Source organism: Patella vulgata, chromosome 4 (assembly GCF_932274485.2).
Source record: "Patella vulgata chromosome 4, xgPatVulg1.2, whole genome shotgun sequence".
Classification (NCBI taxonomy): Eukaryota; Metazoa; Mollusca; class Gastropoda; family Patellidae; genus Patella; species Patella vulgata.
In genome coordinates, this window is record NC_065882.2 from 22155102 (window position 1) to 22177534 (window position 22433).

General features: G+C 36.4%; 1 protein-coding gene across 2 annotated transcripts in view; it reads right to left on the minus strand.

Annotated features, from left to right (window-relative positions):
- The window catches only part of LOC126818097 (uncharacterized), a 32436-nt gene that overhangs the window by 2130 nt on the left and 7873 nt on the right, over positions 1–22433 (minus strand). The window contains exons 7-14 of one of the 2 annotated variants that reach the window (XM_050545297.2): positions 20795–20988; positions 19750–19815; positions 19030–19371; positions 18444–18620; positions 17572–17748; positions 10968–11151; positions 9121–9305; positions 3752–3820 (exon numbers count right to left, since the gene is read on the minus strand). In XM_050545297.2, coding sequence (XP_050401254.2) covers positions 3752–3820; positions 9121–9305; positions 10968–11151; positions 17572–17748; positions 18444–18620; positions 19030–19371; positions 19750–19815; positions 20795–20988 — 1394 coding nt within the window. The remainder of the gene's footprint in view (positions 1–3751; positions 3821–9120; positions 9306–10967; positions 11152–17571; positions 17749–18443; positions 18621–19029; positions 19372–19749; positions 19816–20794; positions 20989–22433) is intronic. The other variant, XM_050545298.2, reaches the window with a different exon arrangement.

A 22433-nucleotide genomic window follows, 5' to 3' on the forward strand; every position in this document is an offset into this window, starting at 1 on the left:
GATCTGTGTCCTATATAGGGGTGAAACTTCAGGTATCACCAAAAGGCCTTTATTTCCTTCCCATGTGTTCTGGCAACATGCCGGTGAAAGAAAATCAAAATCAAAGAATAACTGTAAAAATGATGGCCCTTTAAGTACACATGCTGCTTTATGTACACTGGTGCATCTCAGGTCCATAGGCCTTTTGTGCTAAAATTTAAAAATCTTTCTTATTAAAGGCAGTATCTGAGTTCTGTGAAAAAATTAGACAAGTTACAAAGAAACTACATAGAAAACACTCATAATTTGGAATTTTTTTCAAAAATATAATTTTTTACTGCCATGTGATGAAAAATGTACAAAATTTACATGTAGCATCTCAAAATACCAATAATTTTCCACTCTTTTAAATATCCGGACGGACAAGAAATATATTTTTAGAATCTGTGGACAATATGCAAACAGAAAAAATGCAAACCAGTTGCAATGATTGTAATATTAGAGATCTATACTGAAACATGTATGCCTACCCCCTGAACATGCCACTGATTGAATTAATCTAATCTATGGTTGCAGAACTTACATTACCAAAGGAATCTGTCTATCAGCTATGTTTTACCATCCCTGGCTAACATATGCACATATAAACTAAAATAGGTGCAATAAATATGAATTATGGTTAAAAATAATAGGCCTTGATGAATGAAAAAAATGCCATATTTGGTCTATGATCACCCCTCTCTAACAGAAGGGTCACAGAATACACAATTTTCACAAATTTGGGAATATTTCAATGTTTCCAACATCTCAAACCTCAGAGGCATGTTACAAATTTGTATTGCAATCCTTGTGCTGAAGCAAGATGTCTGGAACTTTACATTAATTTCCTGAAAAAATGAAGTCAAAAAAGTAGTCATGACAGACTTGACAACATAAAAAGAGGCCTGAAAAGGAGAAAAATTAACATTTTATTGTTTTATAGGCAACATAAATGCAGCAAACACCACAAATGCTGGATTTTGATAAGAAAATATTGAACATTAAACTGACATTTACACATCTACACCAGTTTTATATCTGGGTCTGGTCTCATTGGCCTGAAATGCCTCAGGGTTCTACGTTTGACTCTGAACAAATAAGGGTTAGAAATCCTTGAAATGCACAAAAAAAATATTTTTGGGTGAAAAATAACATTCTTAGCTGTAATTCAACCACAAATTCCAATAAAGATCATTTTCATGTCAATACAGGTGCATTTAAATCCCTCAAAACACATTAATAGAAAAGGGTGGGGTGGGGCATTTATTGCCTCTCTAAACAGAATGATGGAGTAAAAAATGTCTAGAAAGGCTGGGATATTGCTTCCTACATGAAGGAAATGCAAGAATTTAATGTTTCAAAGGAGGAAAAAATGCTTATTCTGGGTAAAATAGTGGCAAAATTGAGCCAACCCCTGTTTTGAACATTTTGTACAAACCCATCTGCTGTACATTATTAACTCAGTGTTACCAATTTTAAATTTTCTGTAGGAAAGCTGGAGCTATTTCTAAACCTGACAAACATGTAGATCCCATCTAAGTTATATTAGCAAAGAAAATATGGGCATTTTTAGACATTTTGACTCATTTTAGTAGTCATGAAAATATTAATTTCTACATCCAAATGGGGGGAATCTCAAGATTTTTTGTGAATATTCCTGATTTTTAGACAAAATTTGGTGAAATTTCAATACTGTTCACTTTATCTGTGCTTTCTGAGACTGAATAAGCCAACATTGGGCATTAGAATATTTTACTTACTGTTAAAAATTCAATAAAAATTGAAAATTGAGAAATTTGCAGTAAAATCACAATTTTTCTTCAAAACTTTGATTTTTTTTTTTTTAATTAACTTTTTTTAGTTTTTCTGTAGCCAAACTATTTTATTCATATTTTCTGAGAATTTAATCTTCATATTTTCAAAACTAAGGCATATCAGTGACAGCCTTATCACACACAGACAGGACACAGATCACTAAAGATTTCCCCATTGACTCCAATGTTAATTCTCGTATCTTAGACCGGCTCTAACTTTTTCCCAAATTTTCGTTGGGTAGAACGCTTTCTACCACAGATGGAGCAACATGTGGCAACCACTTGCCCAAAAGCACGTATGAGGTTCTTCATGAAAAACTTGAGATACACAAGCTGGAAGTAGAGACAAGTAAACATGCAATTTCAGGCCCTACATTTCAACGTAACCAACCTCTCAACTCTTGTATCCTTCCGCATCAAAATTATCAATATTCACCAAAACCTGGCAGAAAATGTATTTTCAAACCCTTTTCCTCAATTCTACACCAAAAAGTCAACAAAAATCGCCATGCAAAAGGGGGAAAAAGGAAAAGGGAGAGGAAGACTAAAAATAGCTTTGGCCCTTGTTTCGTGGGTGACGGCGTAGGAATATTTGGTGATCTGTGTCCAGTTACGTGATCTCGCTTGGGCGAGATTTGGTAAGTTGACATGCGCATTGCCTGTTTTGGCCAGTGTATCCGGTTCCGGCTGAATTTTTTTTTAATCAACAGTCTGTGGGTGACATTTTCAATTATGCTCCTGTGTTACCGGAAAAGAGCGGTGCTTTAGAGCTTCGCTCTATAATATGTAACAGGCATTGCCTGAGTAGAGCGAAGCTGATTATTGTCAAATAAAACCTTCATAATTAATTTTCTCAAGTGATATAAAAAATGTTAAATAATTTAGTTTTTCAAAATTGATTTTTATTTAGATCTAAATTTTATACATTAATTTTGTTTTTAAAAAAAAAAAGAACAAAAAAGTGTGAGAATTATTTTCATTGACTTAAAAAATATGTGACGTCATTGATTAGACGCGTCATAGAAATAGTTCGATGAGGCGCGTAATCTCGCTTGGGCGAGATTTGGTGTGTAGAATTATTTTTGTTAGTTACGTCATAGATATGGTTACGTGATCTCGTTTGGTTGAGATTTGGTAAGTTGACATGCGCATTGCCTGTTTTGCCCAGTGTATCCGGTTCCGGTCTGAATTTTTTTTTAATCAACAGTCTGTGGGTGACATTTTCAATTACGCTCCTGTGTTACTGGAAAAGAGCTTCGCTCTATATTAAAGTTAAATACCGGGGACAATTGTCAGCAAAACAGTACTGGCACTGGGCTTTGGCTGTCACATCGAGCGGCTTACGCTTACATACCAAGCACTATTGTTTACTGTATTCATTCAGGCATTACCTGAGTAGAGCGAAGCTGATTATTGTCAAATATAAAACCTTCATAATTAATTTTCTCAAGTGATACATTTTAACATTAATTTTGTTTTTAAAAAAACAACAAAAAAGTGTGAAAATTATTTTCATTGACGTAAAAAATATGTGACGTCAGTGATTAGACGCGTCATAGAAATAGTTCTATGAGGCGAGATTTGGTGTGTAGAATTATTTTTGTTAGTTACGTGATCTCGTTTGGTCGAGATTTGGTAAGTTGACATGCGCATTGCCTGTTTTGCCCAGTGTATCCGGTTCCGGTCTGAATTTTTTCTTAATCAACAGTCTGTGTGGGTGACATTTTCAATTACGCTCCTGTGTTACCGGAAAAGAGCTTCGCTCAAGCACCGAGCTTTGCGCGGTGCTTTAGAGCTTCGCTCTATATTAAAGTTAAATACCGGGGACAATTGTCAGCAAAACAGTACTGGCACTGGGCTTTGGCGGTGCTTTAGAGCTTCGCTCTATATTAAAAGATAGCATGCGAAACAGGTCTTACCGAAACCTGGCAACAGTTTTCCACCAATTGCAGCAAGAATCTTTTCATAGTTCTCAAATTGACTTTTGGCTGAAAAATAAATTCCTCAGTTCTATATGCATTTTTTTTTTTTTTTTTTAAACAATATTTTTATTCACGATGTCTGAATGGGATTGGGGAACAGGCTTAGCCTATGTAAAACCTCTCTCGTATGCAATTCAATTACAGTGGACTCTGTCACATCCGACATCATGCGGGATCGTTACAATAATTCGGATCACACAGCGTTTCGGAATACTGAGTTTTCTCCAAAACCGGAAATACTGTAACTTCGAAAACCGGAAGTATTTATATATTGTAGCTTCGAATCACCAGAATGCTATTCCCTTTATAAATGATAAACTTTTCTGTACTTTCAAAATTTTATTATATTAAATAATTAACAATAACAATGCATGCGTACAATATATTCATAAATCGTTTACATGTAATATCAATGCATGCGTACAATATATTTATAAATATCAATGCATGTAATCGTTTAAAGTAGTTTGCTTGGTTAACATTACCGGAAGCATATCGTAAGGCGGAGTCCTGGGCAACATCTTCTAACAATAAACAAATGAATTGTTGCGATCATCTTTTCGTCCTTAATCTGTGCGAAGTGTTTAATGTCGTTGAGCATGCGTAGGAATTTTGAATAGGTCAAGTCTGTCGTTAATGTATATTCTTCCACACTGATCGTCAGTGAATATTTGCTTGGCCGCGACAATCACTGATAAGGATGACATTGATGCGGCTTAATGAGCTAGAAATATTAACTTTTTTCCTGCGACAAATTAAATTCTAAAACATTTTTTGTATATATTGGAAAAATAAATAAAGGCGTTTGACGTATTTGTAGTTAAAAATTATTTCCGATTTAGTGTAAATGGGTATTAAAATGACTAAAATGCAGCATTCTCTCCGAAGCAGTTATGTCTTATGTAAACAATGCCACACTGATCCGCAGTGAATATTTGCTTGGCTGCGACAATCACTGATAAGGATGACATTGATGCGGCTTAATGAACTAGAAATATTAACTTTTTTCCTGCGACAAATTAAATTCTAAAACATTTTTTGTATATATTGGAAAAATAAATATAGGCGTTTGACGTATTTGTAGTTAAAAATTATTTCCGATTTAGTGTAAATGGGTATTAAAATGACTAAAATGCAGCATTCTCTCTGCACGCGCCATTCAGCCAATGATTCACACCGCGTGCTGTGACAGCACGTGTTAAGGCAGTCATCTATGACAGAGATATTATACGAGACTCGTAATTCTCTGTGAAACAGATTGATATTCTTCATCGTCCCCGTCTTCAGTCAATTGTCATTTATAATCTGTCGTTCTATGTCCAGTTTTTCAAGCCAATCAAAGTAAACGGCACCTGTCATCCAAGCTTTGCGATTGGCCGACCAATTGACTGGCAGGTAGATCTTGTCCACTCCCTTAAAACAACTCGGGCTCACTGCTTTACCGATCAAAGTAATCAACACAGTTTTAATCTCACCGATAATTGATTGGTGATTATTCGTTAATCTTTTATGGCTTCACACCCATTGAGTTTTAATCTCACCGATAATTGGATGCTTCACACCCACCGTTTGAAGTACGGATTATACGGTGTCGATTCAGTGGAAATTATGTGACGGGACGGCTGATTGATTTCGGAATCCGGAACATACAGAATTCGGATTTACCAGCGATTTTTTGGCTGAAGTAAAAAGGACAAAATTCAGGACATGAAAATCATACCGGATGTCACAGCAATCCGGAGTGATCAGAGATCGGATGTGACAGAGTCCACTGTATATGCAATTCCATCACCCTGCATATTTAAACCAGCTGCTGCCAGGCAGGATACGCCCACATTTTGCAAGAGATGGATAGAGAACAAGCTAAACAAAAAGCGATTTTTCGAACAATCAAGGGCCATAATTCAGGAAGTTACGATCCATTATGCGCAAATATCGTCAGGAACCAAGATCTTTGGGTTATAAAGATATTTCAAGTTTCATCAAAATCGGATCAAAATTGTCACTTGATATACCATATATTAACACTATTTGCGTTTGAGGGGTGGCCATTTTGTCTGGCAGTTTTGGTCCGATTTTCATTCGGACTCCATCATTTGGAGTGTAACGGTGATATACTAAAATGGTTTTTTTTTTAAATCAGATAAAAATTGTGACCTCTAGAGGAACCACAAGCTAACATTAGGGTGTAAAGGTGATATACTAAAACTTTTTTCTTTTTAAATCAGATAAAATTTGTGACCTCTAGAGGAACCACAAGCTAACATTAGGGTGTAACAGTGATATACTAAAACTTTTTTTTTTTAAATCGGATAAAAATTGTGACCTCTTTTTGTTTGGCAGTTTCCGTCCGATTTTCACAAAATTCGAACTTGACCAACACTACGGTGTAACAGTCATAATTGTGACCTCTAGAGGGACCACAAGCTTAAAACCCGACTTTTGGTACAATCAGGGCACATGATTCAGGAAGTTACAATCCGATATGCACGAATATTGAAAGGAACCAAGATTTTTAAAATTGTGTCCTCTATAGGGTCCACAAGCTAAAAACATGATTTTTCGTTCAGGGGCCATAATCCATGAAGTTTCGATCCGATACATGCCAATATTGAAAGCAACCAAGATCTTTTGGAGATAAACCTATATTTGAAGTTTTGTCAAAATTGGATAAGAATTATGTGACCTGTAGAGTGTCCACAAACAATTGTGGACGGGGATGACGACAATATACGTCCACATGAAAATGTGGGCGTATAAAAACCAATGGCTTCCAGGCAGCGCTACGCCTACATTTTGCAAGAGATGGATAGAAAAGCTAAAAAAGCAATTTTTCCTACAATCAGGGGCCATAATCCAGGTAGTTATGATCTGAAATGAGCAAGTATCGAAATGGACCTAGACATTTGGGATATAAAAGATATATTTCAAGTTTCATCAAAATCTAATCAAAATAGTGACTTCTAGGGTTCACAATCAGGGGCCATAGGAAGTTACGGTCTGATACGCGCAAATATCGACAAGAGCCAAGATCTTTGGATTATAATCATACATTTCAAGTTTCATCAAAATAGGATACACATTGTGAACTTCTACAAGGTCCACAACCTTGGTATTACATACTTTTACACTATTTGCATACAAGGAACAGCCATTTTGTCAGGCAGTTTGATGTGTAACAGCGATATATACTATTCAAAAAAAGTAGGGGATATTTGATTTTTAAGTGTTATTAAAGTCACCTAATGAAACTGACGAAGAAACAAATGACAAAATGAAATGAAGTTCACATTCATCGATTTATTCCAAATGATCGTTAGACTAAGTAAGGCACAGACTGACCATTATAAGGGTAAAATGATACCCGGGGTCAAACAGCAAAGTTACCACAGCATCACAACCAAGTCAGTAACGGGTAAATCCTCCTCTGTTTGCCAAACAAGCATTGATCCGACGTGGCATACTCCTAATGAGACGTCTAAGGTCATTTTGGTCCAGATTGTCCCATTCCTGTTGCAACGCAGCAGCAAGTTCTTGGACATTGGCAGGACGTTGTTGACGTTGACGTAACCTCTGTCCAAGCATGTCCCAGACATGCTCGATGGGGGAGAGGTCGGGACTCAGTGCTGGCCAAGGTAATGTGGTGATGTTCTGTTGTTGGAGGTAACCTGTAACGATCCTGGCCCTGTGACATCTTGCGTTGTCATCCTGGAAGATGAAACGGCGGCCATGACGTCGTGCGAACGGCACGACATGGACTGCCAAGATGTTGTCCCGGTAGTACTGGCCTGTAACACGCCCTGCAACAACATGTAAAGCCGTTCTTCCAGCAACAGTGATGCCTCCACACACCATAACAGAACCACCCCCAAATCGATCATGTCTGATGACGTTAACGTCTTGGAAGCGCTCGTTTCGACGACGCCACACCCTCCTACGTCTGTCCAAAAAATCAACAGTGAACCTTGACTCATCTGAAAACATCACATTGCTCCAGCGTCGATTATCCCAGTGTTGACGATACCTACACCAACGACGTCTTGCCTGAATGTGATGATCTCTCAAACAAGGGATCACGCGAGGACGTCGGGCGCGAAGGTGACCCCTATGCAGTCGATTCCGAATCGTCTGGCCACTCACTCTCACACCAGTGTCTGTTTGAAGACGAGCGCTGATCTGATTTGCTGTGATGACACGATTTCTCAAGGCCAAGGTACGGATAAATCGATCCTGGGCTTGAGTTGTCGCCCTTGGTCGACCTGAGCGTGGTCTGTCCTGTACAGATTGTGTATCACGGTATCTGGACCATAGCCTGCTTATGACAGACTGAGAAACATTCATCGTCCGCGCCACAACCGCCTGTGTTGTGCCGATCTGTAGCATGCCAAGGGCACGTAACCTTTCATTTTGGGTAAGCCGACGCATATCAAAATTTGTTTTCTGGTCACTAAAACAATTAAACTGATGTTTCCACCCTGGAATTCAATGCCACAATGACTGTAACATTCAAAGTCAGAGTCGTGCAAATCTTGGGTTGGACCCCCATGATGATCCCAAGCATCACCTGCATTCCATGCGGTAGCTATTGGTGCGTTTGGGCGTCACATGTAACTGGAAATGTTTCTTCTGTTAGGTTCTATAGTGACTTTTTTCGTAGTCATTTGCATATTTTAGTATTATGCCCCCAAAATCAAATATCCCCTACTTTTTTTGAATAGTATATTTAAACAATTTTTAAAATTGAATACAAATTGTGACTTCCACGAGATAAAAATGCAATTTTTCAAACAATCAGGGGCCATAATCCAGGATTATCGGAAGGATCCAAGATCTTTCTGATATAAACATAAATTTTAAGTTTCATTAAAATTGGATAAAAATTATGGCCTCTTGAGGGTTCACAATCTTGATTTACCATAGCCATGAGATAAAAATGCGATTTTTCAAACAATCAGGGGCCATAATCCAGGAAGTTACTTTCGGATATGCGCAATTATCGGAAGGATCAAAGATCTTTGTGATATAAACATAAACTTAAAGTTTCTTTAAAATTTGGACAAAAATTGTGGCCTCTTGAGGGTCCACAACCTTGATATACATATGTTTACACTATTTGCATACGAGGGGCGGCCATTTTGTCAACAATCAGGGGCCATAATTCAGGATGTTACAATCCAATATGCGCTAATATCGACAGAAACCAAGATCTATTGGGTTATAACCATGCATTTCAAGTTTCATTAAAATCGGATCAAAATTGTGACCTCTAGAGTGTCCACAAGCTTAAAAATTCCCAAAGTACTTACTCAGTATTTTGTTTTTCTGTAAATAATTCCCATCGCGGTTCAATAATGCCTTAAATAATTTATCTACATTTCTTAAAAAGCCAGTAGTCAAAGATTGAACAGATCTAGCTATCCTTCTCTTAACAGATGCTGTAACTTTCAATGTCTGAAGATGGTAACGAATCGCAGGAGCCATACTCGATATCCTTTTTAAATTAGATAAAATACAAAGCAAAATATGATAATGCTGTGACAAAAATATTTTACAAGTAAAATGAGTTCAAAATAAATATAGCAATCAGTATAAACAGTTTGCAAACTTAAAAATAAAAGATAGTCATGCAAAGCTTGGAAATAAAACACAGCAGCAATGTGTCGACAGCACTCGAACTAGAAGTTACAGAATGCTAAATATTGATAGGGTTTGTCCTCATGACAGTGCTTCATACTAAATGTAAAGGGAAAGTTTTTGGCAATGGGGGATAACGCTGGAATGGAAGAACACTGAATATTGATAGCGTTGGTCCTCTTGACCGGAATGTACCACCACATTTGAAAGGAATCTATAGCCTCCATCGCATTCACAAGGTTTATAGCAAAATGGGCAGAACTCTGGTACTGAAGGTTGTAAAACACTGCATATTAATGCAGCTTGTCCCCTCATAATCACAATACTTAACACAAAACTTAAAAATATGTTAAAAACTGTAGCATTTATCTTGTTAACAAGGTCTTCTACATTTATTTCAAATTCTACATAAAATTCTTTGAACAGGATTTGAATACAGTATATTGAAATTAAACCACCAATGAACATTAGGCTGTGATTGATGAAAATAAAATCAATGCAATAATCTCATAAAGTTCTTTCAAAACTTAATTTCGATTCCCCGGTTGTACGTGACAAGGAATAAGGTCGCATGTCCAATCTCGTGGATTTTCTCTGGGTCTTCTGGTTTTCTTACACAGCATTTCAAGTTTCATCAAAATCGGATCAAAATTGTGACCTCAACCTTGATATACCAGATGTTCACACTATTTGTGTACAACTCCAGCATCATAAGGGTGCATCGGTGATATACTAAAATGTTTTTTTAAATCGGATAAAAATTGTGACCTTTAGAGGGATCACAAGCTAAAACGTGATTTTTCGTACAATCAGGGGCCATAATTCAGGAAGTTACGATCCGATATGCCTGAATATCGAAAGGAACCAAGATCTTTGGGATATAAACATGCATTCTAAGTTTCACCAAAATCGGATGATCACTGACCTCTAGAGGGTCCACAACCTTGATATACCATATTTTACACTATGTGCGTACAAGGGACGACCATTTTGTCCGGCAGTTTTGGTCCGATTTTCTCGAAATTTGAACTCGACCTTTATTAGGGGTGTAACAGTGATATACTAAAACGTTTTTTTTTTTGTTTTTTTTAAATCGGATAAAAATCGTGACCTCTAGAGGGACAAGCTAAAAACGCAATTTTTCGTACAATCAGGGGCCATAATTCAGGATGTTATGACCCGATATGCGCGAATATCGAAAGGAATCAAGATCTTTGAGTTATGAACACGCATTTCAAGTTTCATTAAAATCGGATCAAAATTGTGACCTCTAGAGTGTCAACAAGCTAAAAACGTGATTTTTCATACAATCAGGGGCCATAATCCATGAAGTTATGGTTCGATACATGCCAATATCGAAAGGAACCGAGATCTTTGGGAGATAGACCTATATTTCAAGTTTCATCGAAATCAGATAGAAATTGTGACCTGTAGAGTGTCCACAAACAAATTTTGGACGGACGGACAGGAGCGACAACAATATACATCAACATGAAAATGTGGGAGTATAAAAACTTACAAATACGATAGTTTTTTTTTGGTGCGGATAAGTTGTTGTCTGACCGATACATCACTGCTACACTTCCATGACCATTTATTCTTTTTATGAAATATCACCTTTTTTACCGACTCAACTGATGGATCTGCTTTTTTCAATTCACGAAGCAAACCATAATACAGTCTCTGCATGGTTTGTTTTATTCCTATTTAAATAAAAAAGGTTTTGTATCTTTCAACAATTCACATCACAAATTTAATTTCAATCAACTTTTCAAACACATACAATGTATATTTTGAAGCTCTTAAGATACTTCCTTATTAATGTAATCACAATAGCTAAATAATATTATGAACTGCTGCATGGACCAACTTCATATTATGTCAAATAATGATCACCCATGACAAGTTATATATAACAATTTATTCTTATAGAATATAATTCTTAATAAGACTCGGGTATAACCTGAAGGATAATTGGAATTATCCGAATCCTCTTCGTAGACGACCAGTTAAATATGCTGATAGCAGTGAGGCTGATGTCCCCCGCGGAAATCCCGAAATAAATGGATGGCACATTAATTAAATACACGTTTATCTATTCCAAAAGTATCGAGCAATCCAACTGATTATCAACTATACACTCTTTATCATACAGAATTAATGTCAATGAAATTGCTCGACTCTGCTTAACTAGCGTTAGCGGGAAATGTTTATAATTGAACTCAGTCAAGACATTCACCTAATCAACATCAAGTTTAAACATTCTACCTCAATTAAACATACATTATGCAAGAGCTAAATCTGCCTATTGCAAGTCTTTATTTAGGCTTCAGATGTTATAGAAATTTATTAATTAGACGTTTATTTATACAACAAGCTTAAAATCAACTCTGTAGACCCACGAATGGCTTGGATACGGTTTAGATATAAACAGCCTCGTCCATTTAAAATTAAATCAATAAATGGCGGACCAAGCTAACGTTTAGCGTTACTCGCTGATGTTACAACCGGAAACTGGTGATGAGAAGCCTGCCAAGCGAGGCTACCATAGCCATTGAGCATGTTACTTGATAACCGAGAATATGTGGGTGGAGTTATCGTTTGTCAAACAATCGCCAATTCTCATAGACGGTGAAGACAATTGATGCCTATTTCTAGTCCAAACTTCTAACAGTGACAATTCTGTTCAGAACAAAGTAAATTGACTGAAATTTTCAACATTTTTTTATCATCTATTTTTGAATTACTATACCAAGAACGGCCAACTCTCTATAAAACTCTTAACTAATGTATCTTTAAAAACAGAGTTATGTTCCAAAGTCTTGACCAATCAAATTGTTTATCGCTCCTTAGAAATGAAATGGAGTTTAACGTCCTACTGTTCTGCTCCTAACCTGGGCTAATGAAGATGGGCATACGCCATACAGTGTGCTATGAGGGAAATTTTGCCCGGACAACTGCCAAGGGATCTTTTACGTGCACGCCAATGTGTACACGGGACCTCGGTTTTTCGTCCCATCCGAACAACTAGACAGCTTTCCTTGTCAGCCCCTCCGTCCTGCATCACTGACAAGGGAGAACCACGCCGGAAAATCTGGATGAACTTTCTCGGTCAATGCAGGGATCGAACACCCGACCTCCAGACTAGCGAGCTAGCGTCTTACCCACTTAGCCACGTGATCCCCCTTATCGCTCCTTAGCCTAAGCAGAATATTCTCATCATCAAACTTAGTCAAGGTAATGATATAATGAATCTATATTCAGAGTTCCATAGCTCTCACTTTATTATAAACAAAGTTATTGTGCCCAAAAGCATCAACCAATCAAATTGCTCATCTCGGTTTACCGTAAGCAGACAATGTTCATCGAACTTCATCAAGGCATTCACCTAATGAACGCCTACACCAAGTCTGAACATTCCACCTCAATTAGGAGAGTTATTGTGTTTCAAAGTCTAGACCAATCAAATTGCTTATTGCTCTGCTTACCCTCAGCAGAAAATGTTCATTATCGAACTTAGTCTCGGTATTGATGTAATGAAACTATACACCAAGTTTCATCACTCTCACTTAATTAGAACTAAAGTTATCGTGTCCCAAAGCACCAACCAATCAAATTGCTTATCCCTGATAATATTCTAGTTCTAGTAACGTTATGGATTGACCTCTATCAGCAGAAGACTCGCTTAAAGTCAGCTTAGAATCACATGGTAAGGTTTTGATATAGTTTAACACAATAGACACATCCCATGTCACACAATATCTAGACACAGCTGGCTTGACATTGAACACATTTTTCTTAAACTGGATAACAGGTGGATTTTTACCAACTGGAAAACCATCAATTGGTTGAAGCACTTATGATAATGCTGAACAGTATGAATTAAGAGCACTATAGGATTTGTTCTCTTCATGAAACTGATGAGGTTAGAAATTCAGTGACTTGAACTACTATTCCAGCATACCCAGCTTTCCAAGCTGATTCATACTGTTTACTGGTCTTTGTTCGCCAGGCGTTCCACATTAAGTGTTTAGCTTGTTCCGAAAATCCTTTATTATCACGACAGTTCTAGAGCTTGGTGGTACCATGGTTGAGCTGTCCAGTATGGAGTTATCAACAGCACTTTTGGATTTTCCAGACGTACCGTGTTTAATACACCTAGGATTAGATTGAAGGGGGGAAAGGCATAGACTTTCAGTTTCCAAGCACTTTTGGATTTTCCAGACATATCGTGTTTAATACAACTAGGGTTAGATTGAAGGGGGGAAAGGCATAGACTTTCATCAGTTTCCAAGGTATTGAGGATACATCTGTTCCCCAGGCCATTGGATTCAGTTGCCAGGAGATGTACACTGACACCTAAAAGTTCAGTCTGCTGGCAAAAAGGTCTATCTTGGGTTGAAATGTCATCCTTGTTACCTGAATAAAGACATTGTGATTTGACTGCAAGTCAGATCCAAAGTATGTCTGCTCAGAAAATCTGCATGGATGTTGTCCAATCCTGGTATGTGAACAGCTGACAGATGGATTTTCCTGTATAAAGCCCAAATCTATATTTCTCTGGCCAGTAAATCTAGTTCTACAGAATGCGTCCAGCCTATGTGATTGATGTAGGCAACTGTCCACTTGTCGATCTGTACTTGTATGTGAAGATTGAAAATCGAAGGTGCAAGGGTTACCAATGCAAAGTGAACTGCTTTCAGTTCTAATAGGTTTATGTGAGACTTGTTCTCTTCTATTGTCCATCACCCTGATACCCGTGTTTGGTTCATCTCTGGTCCCCATCCCTTCTTTTATGCATCCGTTGTCAAGATGATTGTTGGCTCTGGAAAATGTATTGGATTGACATTCACTAGAGAGATTCAGAGTGCAACTTAATTCCAAAACTGCTAGGGCTGATAGAAACATGGTGGCCCGATAAGAGATTTTCTATAAAAGTGCCCTAGATTTGTCTCTTGTAGATTGACGAAAAATTTTGACACCAACAATCCTCTTACTCTTGCAACTTGTTTTATTGTTGGACTTGTACAGCTCAGTAGGTTGTGAATCTCCGTTAGAACCATTGTTTCTTTGTCATGAGGTAGGGATATAATCATAGATATCGTGTTGATGTGAAAACCTAGGAACATGATTTCCTGTTTTTGGTACAGGGAAGATTTCTCTACATTTATAACAAAGCCTGCGTTCTGAAAAATGGTGGTTGCCTCCTGAATTAGACTGTTGGAAGATTGACAAGACCTTACCATCCACAGGGAATCGTCCAGATAAATTACACCCCTGGAATTCGTATTGCTGATCTTTCCACAGGAAAGGCAGGAATTTTCGATCTTCCAAAGATATTGGAATACTGAAGTAAGCATCTCTTAGATCTATGCTTGTCAGGTAATCTCCCTATTGAATTAAACTCAAAACAGTCTGAAAAATCTCCATTTTGAAGTGTGTTGAAATTACATATTGATTCAGTGGCTTCATGTTTATAATTGGATGTACGGTACACCAGTTTTCTTGGGAACAAGGTTGACAGATATTCCCCTGTTATTGGCTGAACAGGTATGATTGCTCTTTTCTTCAAAAGGGCTTCTACTTCTAATTGGAAAATATTTGCTTTTATTGAGTTCTTTGGTACAGAGGTGACCCTTGGCTGTTACTGCCATGGAATTGTGTCAAATTCTGTGTGGTAATCCTGAATTAAATTGAGAACTTGTTTGTCGGATGTCAGTTTTCTCCAAAAGTTTAATTGTTTCGTAGGGACCCAGCATTTATTATTTCATGTTCCTGTTTTTGTTCCACTGGAAGTGTTTTGATGTTGATTTCCATCTGACTTGGAATTTGTTCTCTGGCAAAGCTGGTGTAGAGAATGTTGATCTCTGATAACCTGTTGATTTGTTGCGAAAGGAATTAGAAGGGGAAAAAAGATGGAAAACTTTTCATGTTCCTGTTAGTGGTACTTGAGGTGTCTCGGATATCATTACAGGTCTTTGTAAGATCACTGTTAAATAATTCAGTGATATTTTGCGATTTCTTACCTAGCTCTAGAAAACATGTTTGAGATTCTTCTGGCTAAAGATAATAACAAGGATGAATATCCAGTTAGAAAAAACTTGCATCTTCTGCCATGATAGTTAAGATGGCCAACTCCTCACTAATAGGGTTTTCTAACTTCAGGGAATTTAAACGAACTGCCAAATCCACTACTGCATAAATTCCACAACATAAGGAGTCCTGTGAGCGTTGGAAAGTGTGGTCTCTTTTTTTGCCCTCTATAGACATTTTCTTATTAACTCCACTGGTAATCGACGGGACAGTGACATACAGAGTATTATTCCGTCAGAGGTATTTATCTTTGACAGATTTTAGGAAATCAACTAGGTCAGTCTGGGATTTTCTTGCACTAGTAAGCATAGAGGCCAGTATGTCATAAACTGGTTTACTGGTTTTAGTCTTTTAAATAGCCTCAGAGAATCTGTTATTTTTCTGAATATCTAGATCTGGAGATTCGATATCCTCCTTGTCACGAGTATCAACACCATTGTGTTCATCGTCATAATCACAAGAACCACCATTGACGTTGTGGACATCATCGTAAAAACCATCGTTTTCCGGAGTTAAGTTTTCTTGACTTGTCCTTAGGTGCTGAATCATCAATAAAACTATTGTTTCCAATCCGTTTACCAAGAGCCGATTTGATTTCTTGAATGGAATTAATAATTTGTCCTATTCCCAATGCCGAATGAAGAGAAAAAATGGTTTCTTCCGACAACACTGTGGGCTGCCATCTTGGGCCTCGTTTCCATGGAGGTGGAAGTGACGGTACTAGTTGGTTTGCTAGAATAAAGCCATGGAATAGGCGAACCTAAAAAATGGATGCTCTGAACGTCCAAGACTATCTGTCTCTGAATTACAATAGGCCTTGAAATGCTGGTCTTCGGTCAAAGTAAAGAACATTTGTTGTTCAGCATCACACTTGTCATCCAAAACATAAACTTCACTGTCCGGAATGTTTTGCTGTTGGCAAATGGTAGCTTGTCTGAAGTCGGCAATGCTGTCGGAGATGACAATGTCACAGGCTGATAATGATGACCCTTAACTTTTGTGCTCATACAAGTTTCAGCCACTGCATTATTACTAATACTATTAGTTGCAGTACGAGGGGTATTGACTGAAACCATATTAGCTTCTCTCTGTAATAAAACTACAGCACCGGAAAAAGACTGAAAAATCAGACACGTGCAGAGTTAGTAAATTAAACACAATTTTCTTTGAAATCTGCATATTTAACTGGTCGTCTACAGAAGAGGATGAAGGATAATTCTTAATTAGACTAAGGTATAACCTGAAGGATAATCAGAATTATCTGAATCCTCTTCGTAGACAAACAGTTAAATCCCTCCCTTATTTTCCCTTCCCATGTTTTAGGCCTACCTAGCTTGCAATTTTATAATTTTATAACTACGAGGGGATTTGGGGCTACACTTTTTAATAAATGGTTCTCTCTATACATGTGCATATTTAACTGTTCGTCTACAGAAGATGAAGGATAATTTACCCTTTAGCCGAAATGAGCTGGTAATTATAATGTCTACAAGTAATATTTGCATAACTTTGCATATTTGACTTTCATAAAAAGTTATTTTGAAGACTGAAAAAAATCAATTAATAATTTTCAAAACACGTCGGGCAGTAAAGTGCCTGCTTCAATAGTTTTCTATGGATTTCTCATAGGTATACCAAACGTTAATCATAAAACTTGCATTTCATATAAATTCAGCCAAACGTTATGTAATATTTAGTGGCATGGATGTATTGCAAGAATTTATATTTGAATCTATTACCTATTTGGTAATCCATACGTTTTGTCTATTTAGATCTGCATTAAATTTTAGCATGTATTGCCTGACCGAAAAATGTGGAAATGGGTCAAGAACTATGAACTCTAATTTTACATGACCTCATGCAGTTTTCAAAACGTGTCACTATTACGGATATTCAAATTTTGGGCTTAAGAATTAACTGGCCAATCACGTTAAAAGTTATATTTTTTACGTGCATAATGTAATGTCATTGCCAATCCAGTTTGAATTATTAAGAGATCGCTAAAATATGATGATTTAGTTAAAACCTACTCAAATAGTCGGCAGATCTGACTTCGGTCAACAGCTCAACAACTGACCACTGGTTTATTTGATCAATCAATGTAATAACTCTCTTTGCATATTTCCCCTTTGCTGTTTTCTGCAGTAAGTTATTTAAACTTTTGGATATTTTAGTTTCATAACTATCAAAAGAACGAGCTAATGCATCTGAAATTTAAAACACTCAATCTTTAACGTATATCAACTCAATCATATATATAATGTGGGTGTATATAAATACAAGCCTTGGGATCAGAACAGATGACCAAATTATCTATGGAATATATGGACATTTCCTCTAGAATATGAATGAAATTAAGGTGAATGCCATCAAATTTGTGTGTCCATTTCTTTCGCAAAGTCTAAGCCACATTTAAAAAGTTTTAGTAAACCAATCTACCTCTTCCTAATTGATAGAACTTATCCCAACATTAATCGAAAATAACAGATCATCCAAACTTTCTGTTTTGAAATGAAATAATGGGGTTTAACATTCAACTGTTCTGCACTGTTTTTGTTTTGAATGTTCCCATTTAAATGGAATAATCTGTTTTAAAGATTTGGCCTTCCCTTTATATATACAGTCTGTATTCAGTTTGTTTAAATATCATTTTAAGTGAGATTTTAATGTATTCTTATTTGTCTTTATCGCTGCTATCAAATAACGGTGATTGAGTGAAACCACTACGTGGAACAAAATCTGCCATTGAAAACACTGATCGATCAAATGGTCAACAAACAAAGTCAAGTCTGATTCGAGTCTGATTTCATTCCATTCATACTGGTGAAAATGGGGTCTAAAGCAATGTGATCCAAAGTAGAGATAATCCATAATATTACAGTTGTGTTGAAGTGATACTTACAAAATAAAACTCGCCCAAGCATAGCTGATGGACAAAGTTTCTGTTTCTCAAGAACTTTTTCAGTCATGGAGTATACTAGTTCCTGTGTAGCTAAATTTGGTTGATTCATTAGTCTTTCGAGTGTTAACGACTTCTCAATTAAACCATTAAAATCATTCTTTCCCAACACTACTTTAGCTGGAAAAAATGATGGCATACCAATATATCAGGAAGCACCATAAACACACCGAAAATGTACAACTTTTGAAGTATTGGAAATGGTTAGCAAACAAATGATTTGGTGTTCCGGATGGGGATTTTTTTTCAACATAATTGGGTCAACATTGATTTGAGGGGTACAGCTTATTTAAGATTCTGTTGTAAACGTAAAGTATGTACACAAATGGGAAAAGTTGGAATTAAACTGAGGATTGATCTTTGTAACAATTTAGTTTCACAAGGGCTTTTACCAGAATTAGAGATTCCATCCCCATCCTTCCTCCCGCCCCAGTTTATTTCCAAGTGGTTTAATATCTAACACAGAGTCTTCGCTATCTGTTTTTTTAATATATATATATATATATATATATTATTTTCTCAAACATACCTGCTGATGATTCAACACTAGGAAATCCACCAATAATCTTGCTTACAGCAGATTCAAAATTAAAGCAATGTTGTACATTGGTCTGCGGCTTTAGGTTGCTCTTCGACGACTTCTTATTCATTTTTTTACGTTTAAATTGACTTTTATTCTTTTTAATTTGAGACTTTATCCAGTTTAACAAATATTTTAAGGAACTATTGGTAATCCGTCTTTTGTCTTGGTTATCATTTCTCCGTCTTTTCACATCAAGATTAGAACTGTCCCTTTTTTCAAACTGAAATGCTCGAAGTTCATCATCCATTACATTGCTTAAATCTCTTTTTCCCAATTGTTTAATTTTATCTGGAAATATGAATCACATGCAAATTTTTTATGGAGAAAAATAAATCTTAACAAACCAAGTCTGAATATTAGCCTATAGAAATACAAAATTTTCATAGAGGATATTTCAGCCTGTTAAATTACCACGCCAACCCCCTCAAAAGATTATTCCTATATGGTGTAAGGTTTTGATACATAATGTAGTAAATATAAAATATTTACTATAACTTCATAGACAGATTCAAGCCATACATGCAACTCAATATTACTAGAGACATGTCCATTATTTAGTTTGATAATTATATCAAATCTATGACAGCAGACTTATCAACAGTCAAATCAACCAGTTTTATTGGATGTTCAGCCATTGATAATTTACATAATTCAAAGATAACTTACCATTTGAGAACAAATCTTTTCCCAAAAAATTCAAAATTCTTAATAGTTGTTCATACTGATCTTTATCTATAAAAACAGAAAACAAGCGGTTGCCATGCAAGATACACCCACATTTTTGCAAGAGTTGGACAGTAAATGCAAAAAAAAAAAAAAAAATATATATCTATTTTGTACAATCTGGGGACATAATCCAGGAAGTTACATTCCGATATGCTTGAATATAGGCAAATCGAAAGGAAGTCTCATATCAAAATCCGATAAAAATTGTGACTAGGGTCCACAACCTTTGCATACAAGGAGGCAATAAGCTGTGTTGGTGGAGGGGGGGGGGGATTGATATGTTCGCATTCAGATTAAGGAATGTTTTCAAAATTTCCTTGCACAATTAAGACAGCGATGTTGTCATCTTGATTATCAGACATTTTAGACAAGAGATAAAACTCACATGTTCGTACGACTAGGGGAAGATTGTTCAAACCATAGAATATTTTCTGGCAACTTTTTTCGGACTCATCAAGGTTACTTAAATCATCCTTTTGATCCCAATAAAGGAGTCTGATAGTTCTGCAATAGCTTTTTGGGTGATAAATCACCTACTCAAAAAAAATGAACTGCAAAATGTCAAATACTTTAAACGCCATTAATTAGGGGACCAAAAAATGAAGAGGACATATTACATAAGTTGCTTTCTAGTTTCCAAATTGCAAACTTCATGATAACTGCCTTGTCCAAAACTATATTATGATAAGTAAATCCCGAGGAGCAGCATAATACATTATGGAATAGCGACATAAGATCTATGCTACCATTCCATGATATCGTCTAAAGACGAATTGGCGGAGGTGGGAGGGCACTCCAGAGCTCTACCTCATTAGGATCAATATCAAGTGCTCCCTGATTTCCGAGCTTTCTGTCAAATCACTTTGACACTTTCGACCTCTACTATAATCTGCTACTATAGAAAAGTCGACAACATTCTTATCAATACTAGTTAAACATCACAACATAAGGAATCCATTTATTTTCAGTAGACACTAAAACATACCTAAAATCTTTTGATTGATGATATAACTTTTGTTCTTTCCTACCAAAGCCTTGAAGAGTTTTTGTAGATTTCTTAACATGTGCCTACTCAGGTTACGTAGTTGAGTTATGACATTTTGTAACTTTTGTCTTGGCACATATCTTTTAAGAACTCCCAACGATGCTGCTATATCTTTACGGTCTAAACCTTTTGATCTGAAAACCCAAATATCTATACCATTATTTAAAGTATCTTTGGCATTGGACAGAAACCAGGTGAGGCTAGTAATGATATTTCCATAGTAGACCAACCAGACAGGGCAGCAAATGTGTAGAGACAATTGTAATGGGGCTAAAATTAAGAAAATGAAAATTGTACATCAAGACAAATTATTAAGGTATATTTGAAATGGAACATCAAAGACCGACTGATGCTTTAATTATTTATGCAGTTTACCATAGTTGTTTTTTTTTTTGGGGGGGGGGGGGGTAAAGGAGAAAATCACAGATATATTGTCACTAAATAAATGATCATATGTGTGCAAAGTTATAACAATTTAAACATCAATTTATAAAAAAAGAGCCGGAAACGACAAGTGGACATTACATCCTGGCATTTTTAGTGCAAAATAGGTTACATGCCCTTGGTTTGAAGCTGGTCGCCACACTAAACCAGTCTACCGACCGTTCTTCGGTAATTGACAAGCCTGGATAATCAAGACTTTTTTCTACGAAACATAACAGAAAGCTAGAACAAGAAATCAACTCTATGACTGAAGAACCTTGTAAAGCAAAAAGGAAAATACTAGTAGCCTGTTCTTGCCAAACCTGAGTATTTCGAAGATGACACTCCTAAAGTATAGTTAATAAAGCAAATTAAAAGAAGAAAAACCTCATTTTTTTTACAGCTTCTGTAACAAAAAGCTGATTTATTTTTTTTATTTTTTGGCTTTATTAGTGGATAGATGTGTAGTAAATTTCACGTGCGTTGGCTATATATAAGTCGATATAATCTACTCTGGATTATGCACATGCACAGTGTCTTGGCAAGTTCAACTTTTAATTGCGAGCTGCATCCTATCTTTGTAATTATTTTTCAGCCAGTAATAGAATTTTGCAGGTTATTTCATATGGGTTTTTAATAACCAATCGGAGAAAGTTTATAACGAGCATTTGCCATGCAAGATACGCCCACATTTTGCAAGAGATGGACAGAGAACGAGCTAAATAAAAGTGATATTTTGTACAATAAGGAGCCATAATCCAGGAAGTTAATTAGGGTCCGATATGCACAAATATCGAAAGGAAGCCAGATATAAACTTACACATAAGTTTCATCAAATTAGATATAATATGTGACTACTGGAGGGTCCACAACCTTGGTATTACATACTTTTACACTATTTGCGTAGAGGGAGCAGCCAGTTTGTCAGAGTTTTGGTCCAATTTTTACAAAATCTGAACTTAAATATATCACTGTTACACCATAATGACACTTTAACAGGTTTTTTGTTAAAAATTGGATTAAAATTGTGCCCTCTAGTGGGTCCACAAGCTAAATCGTGATTTTCTTTCGTACAAACAAGGGCTATAATCCAGGAAGCTACGATCTAATATGTGCGAATATCAAAACCGAGATCTTTGGGATATAAATATTTTAA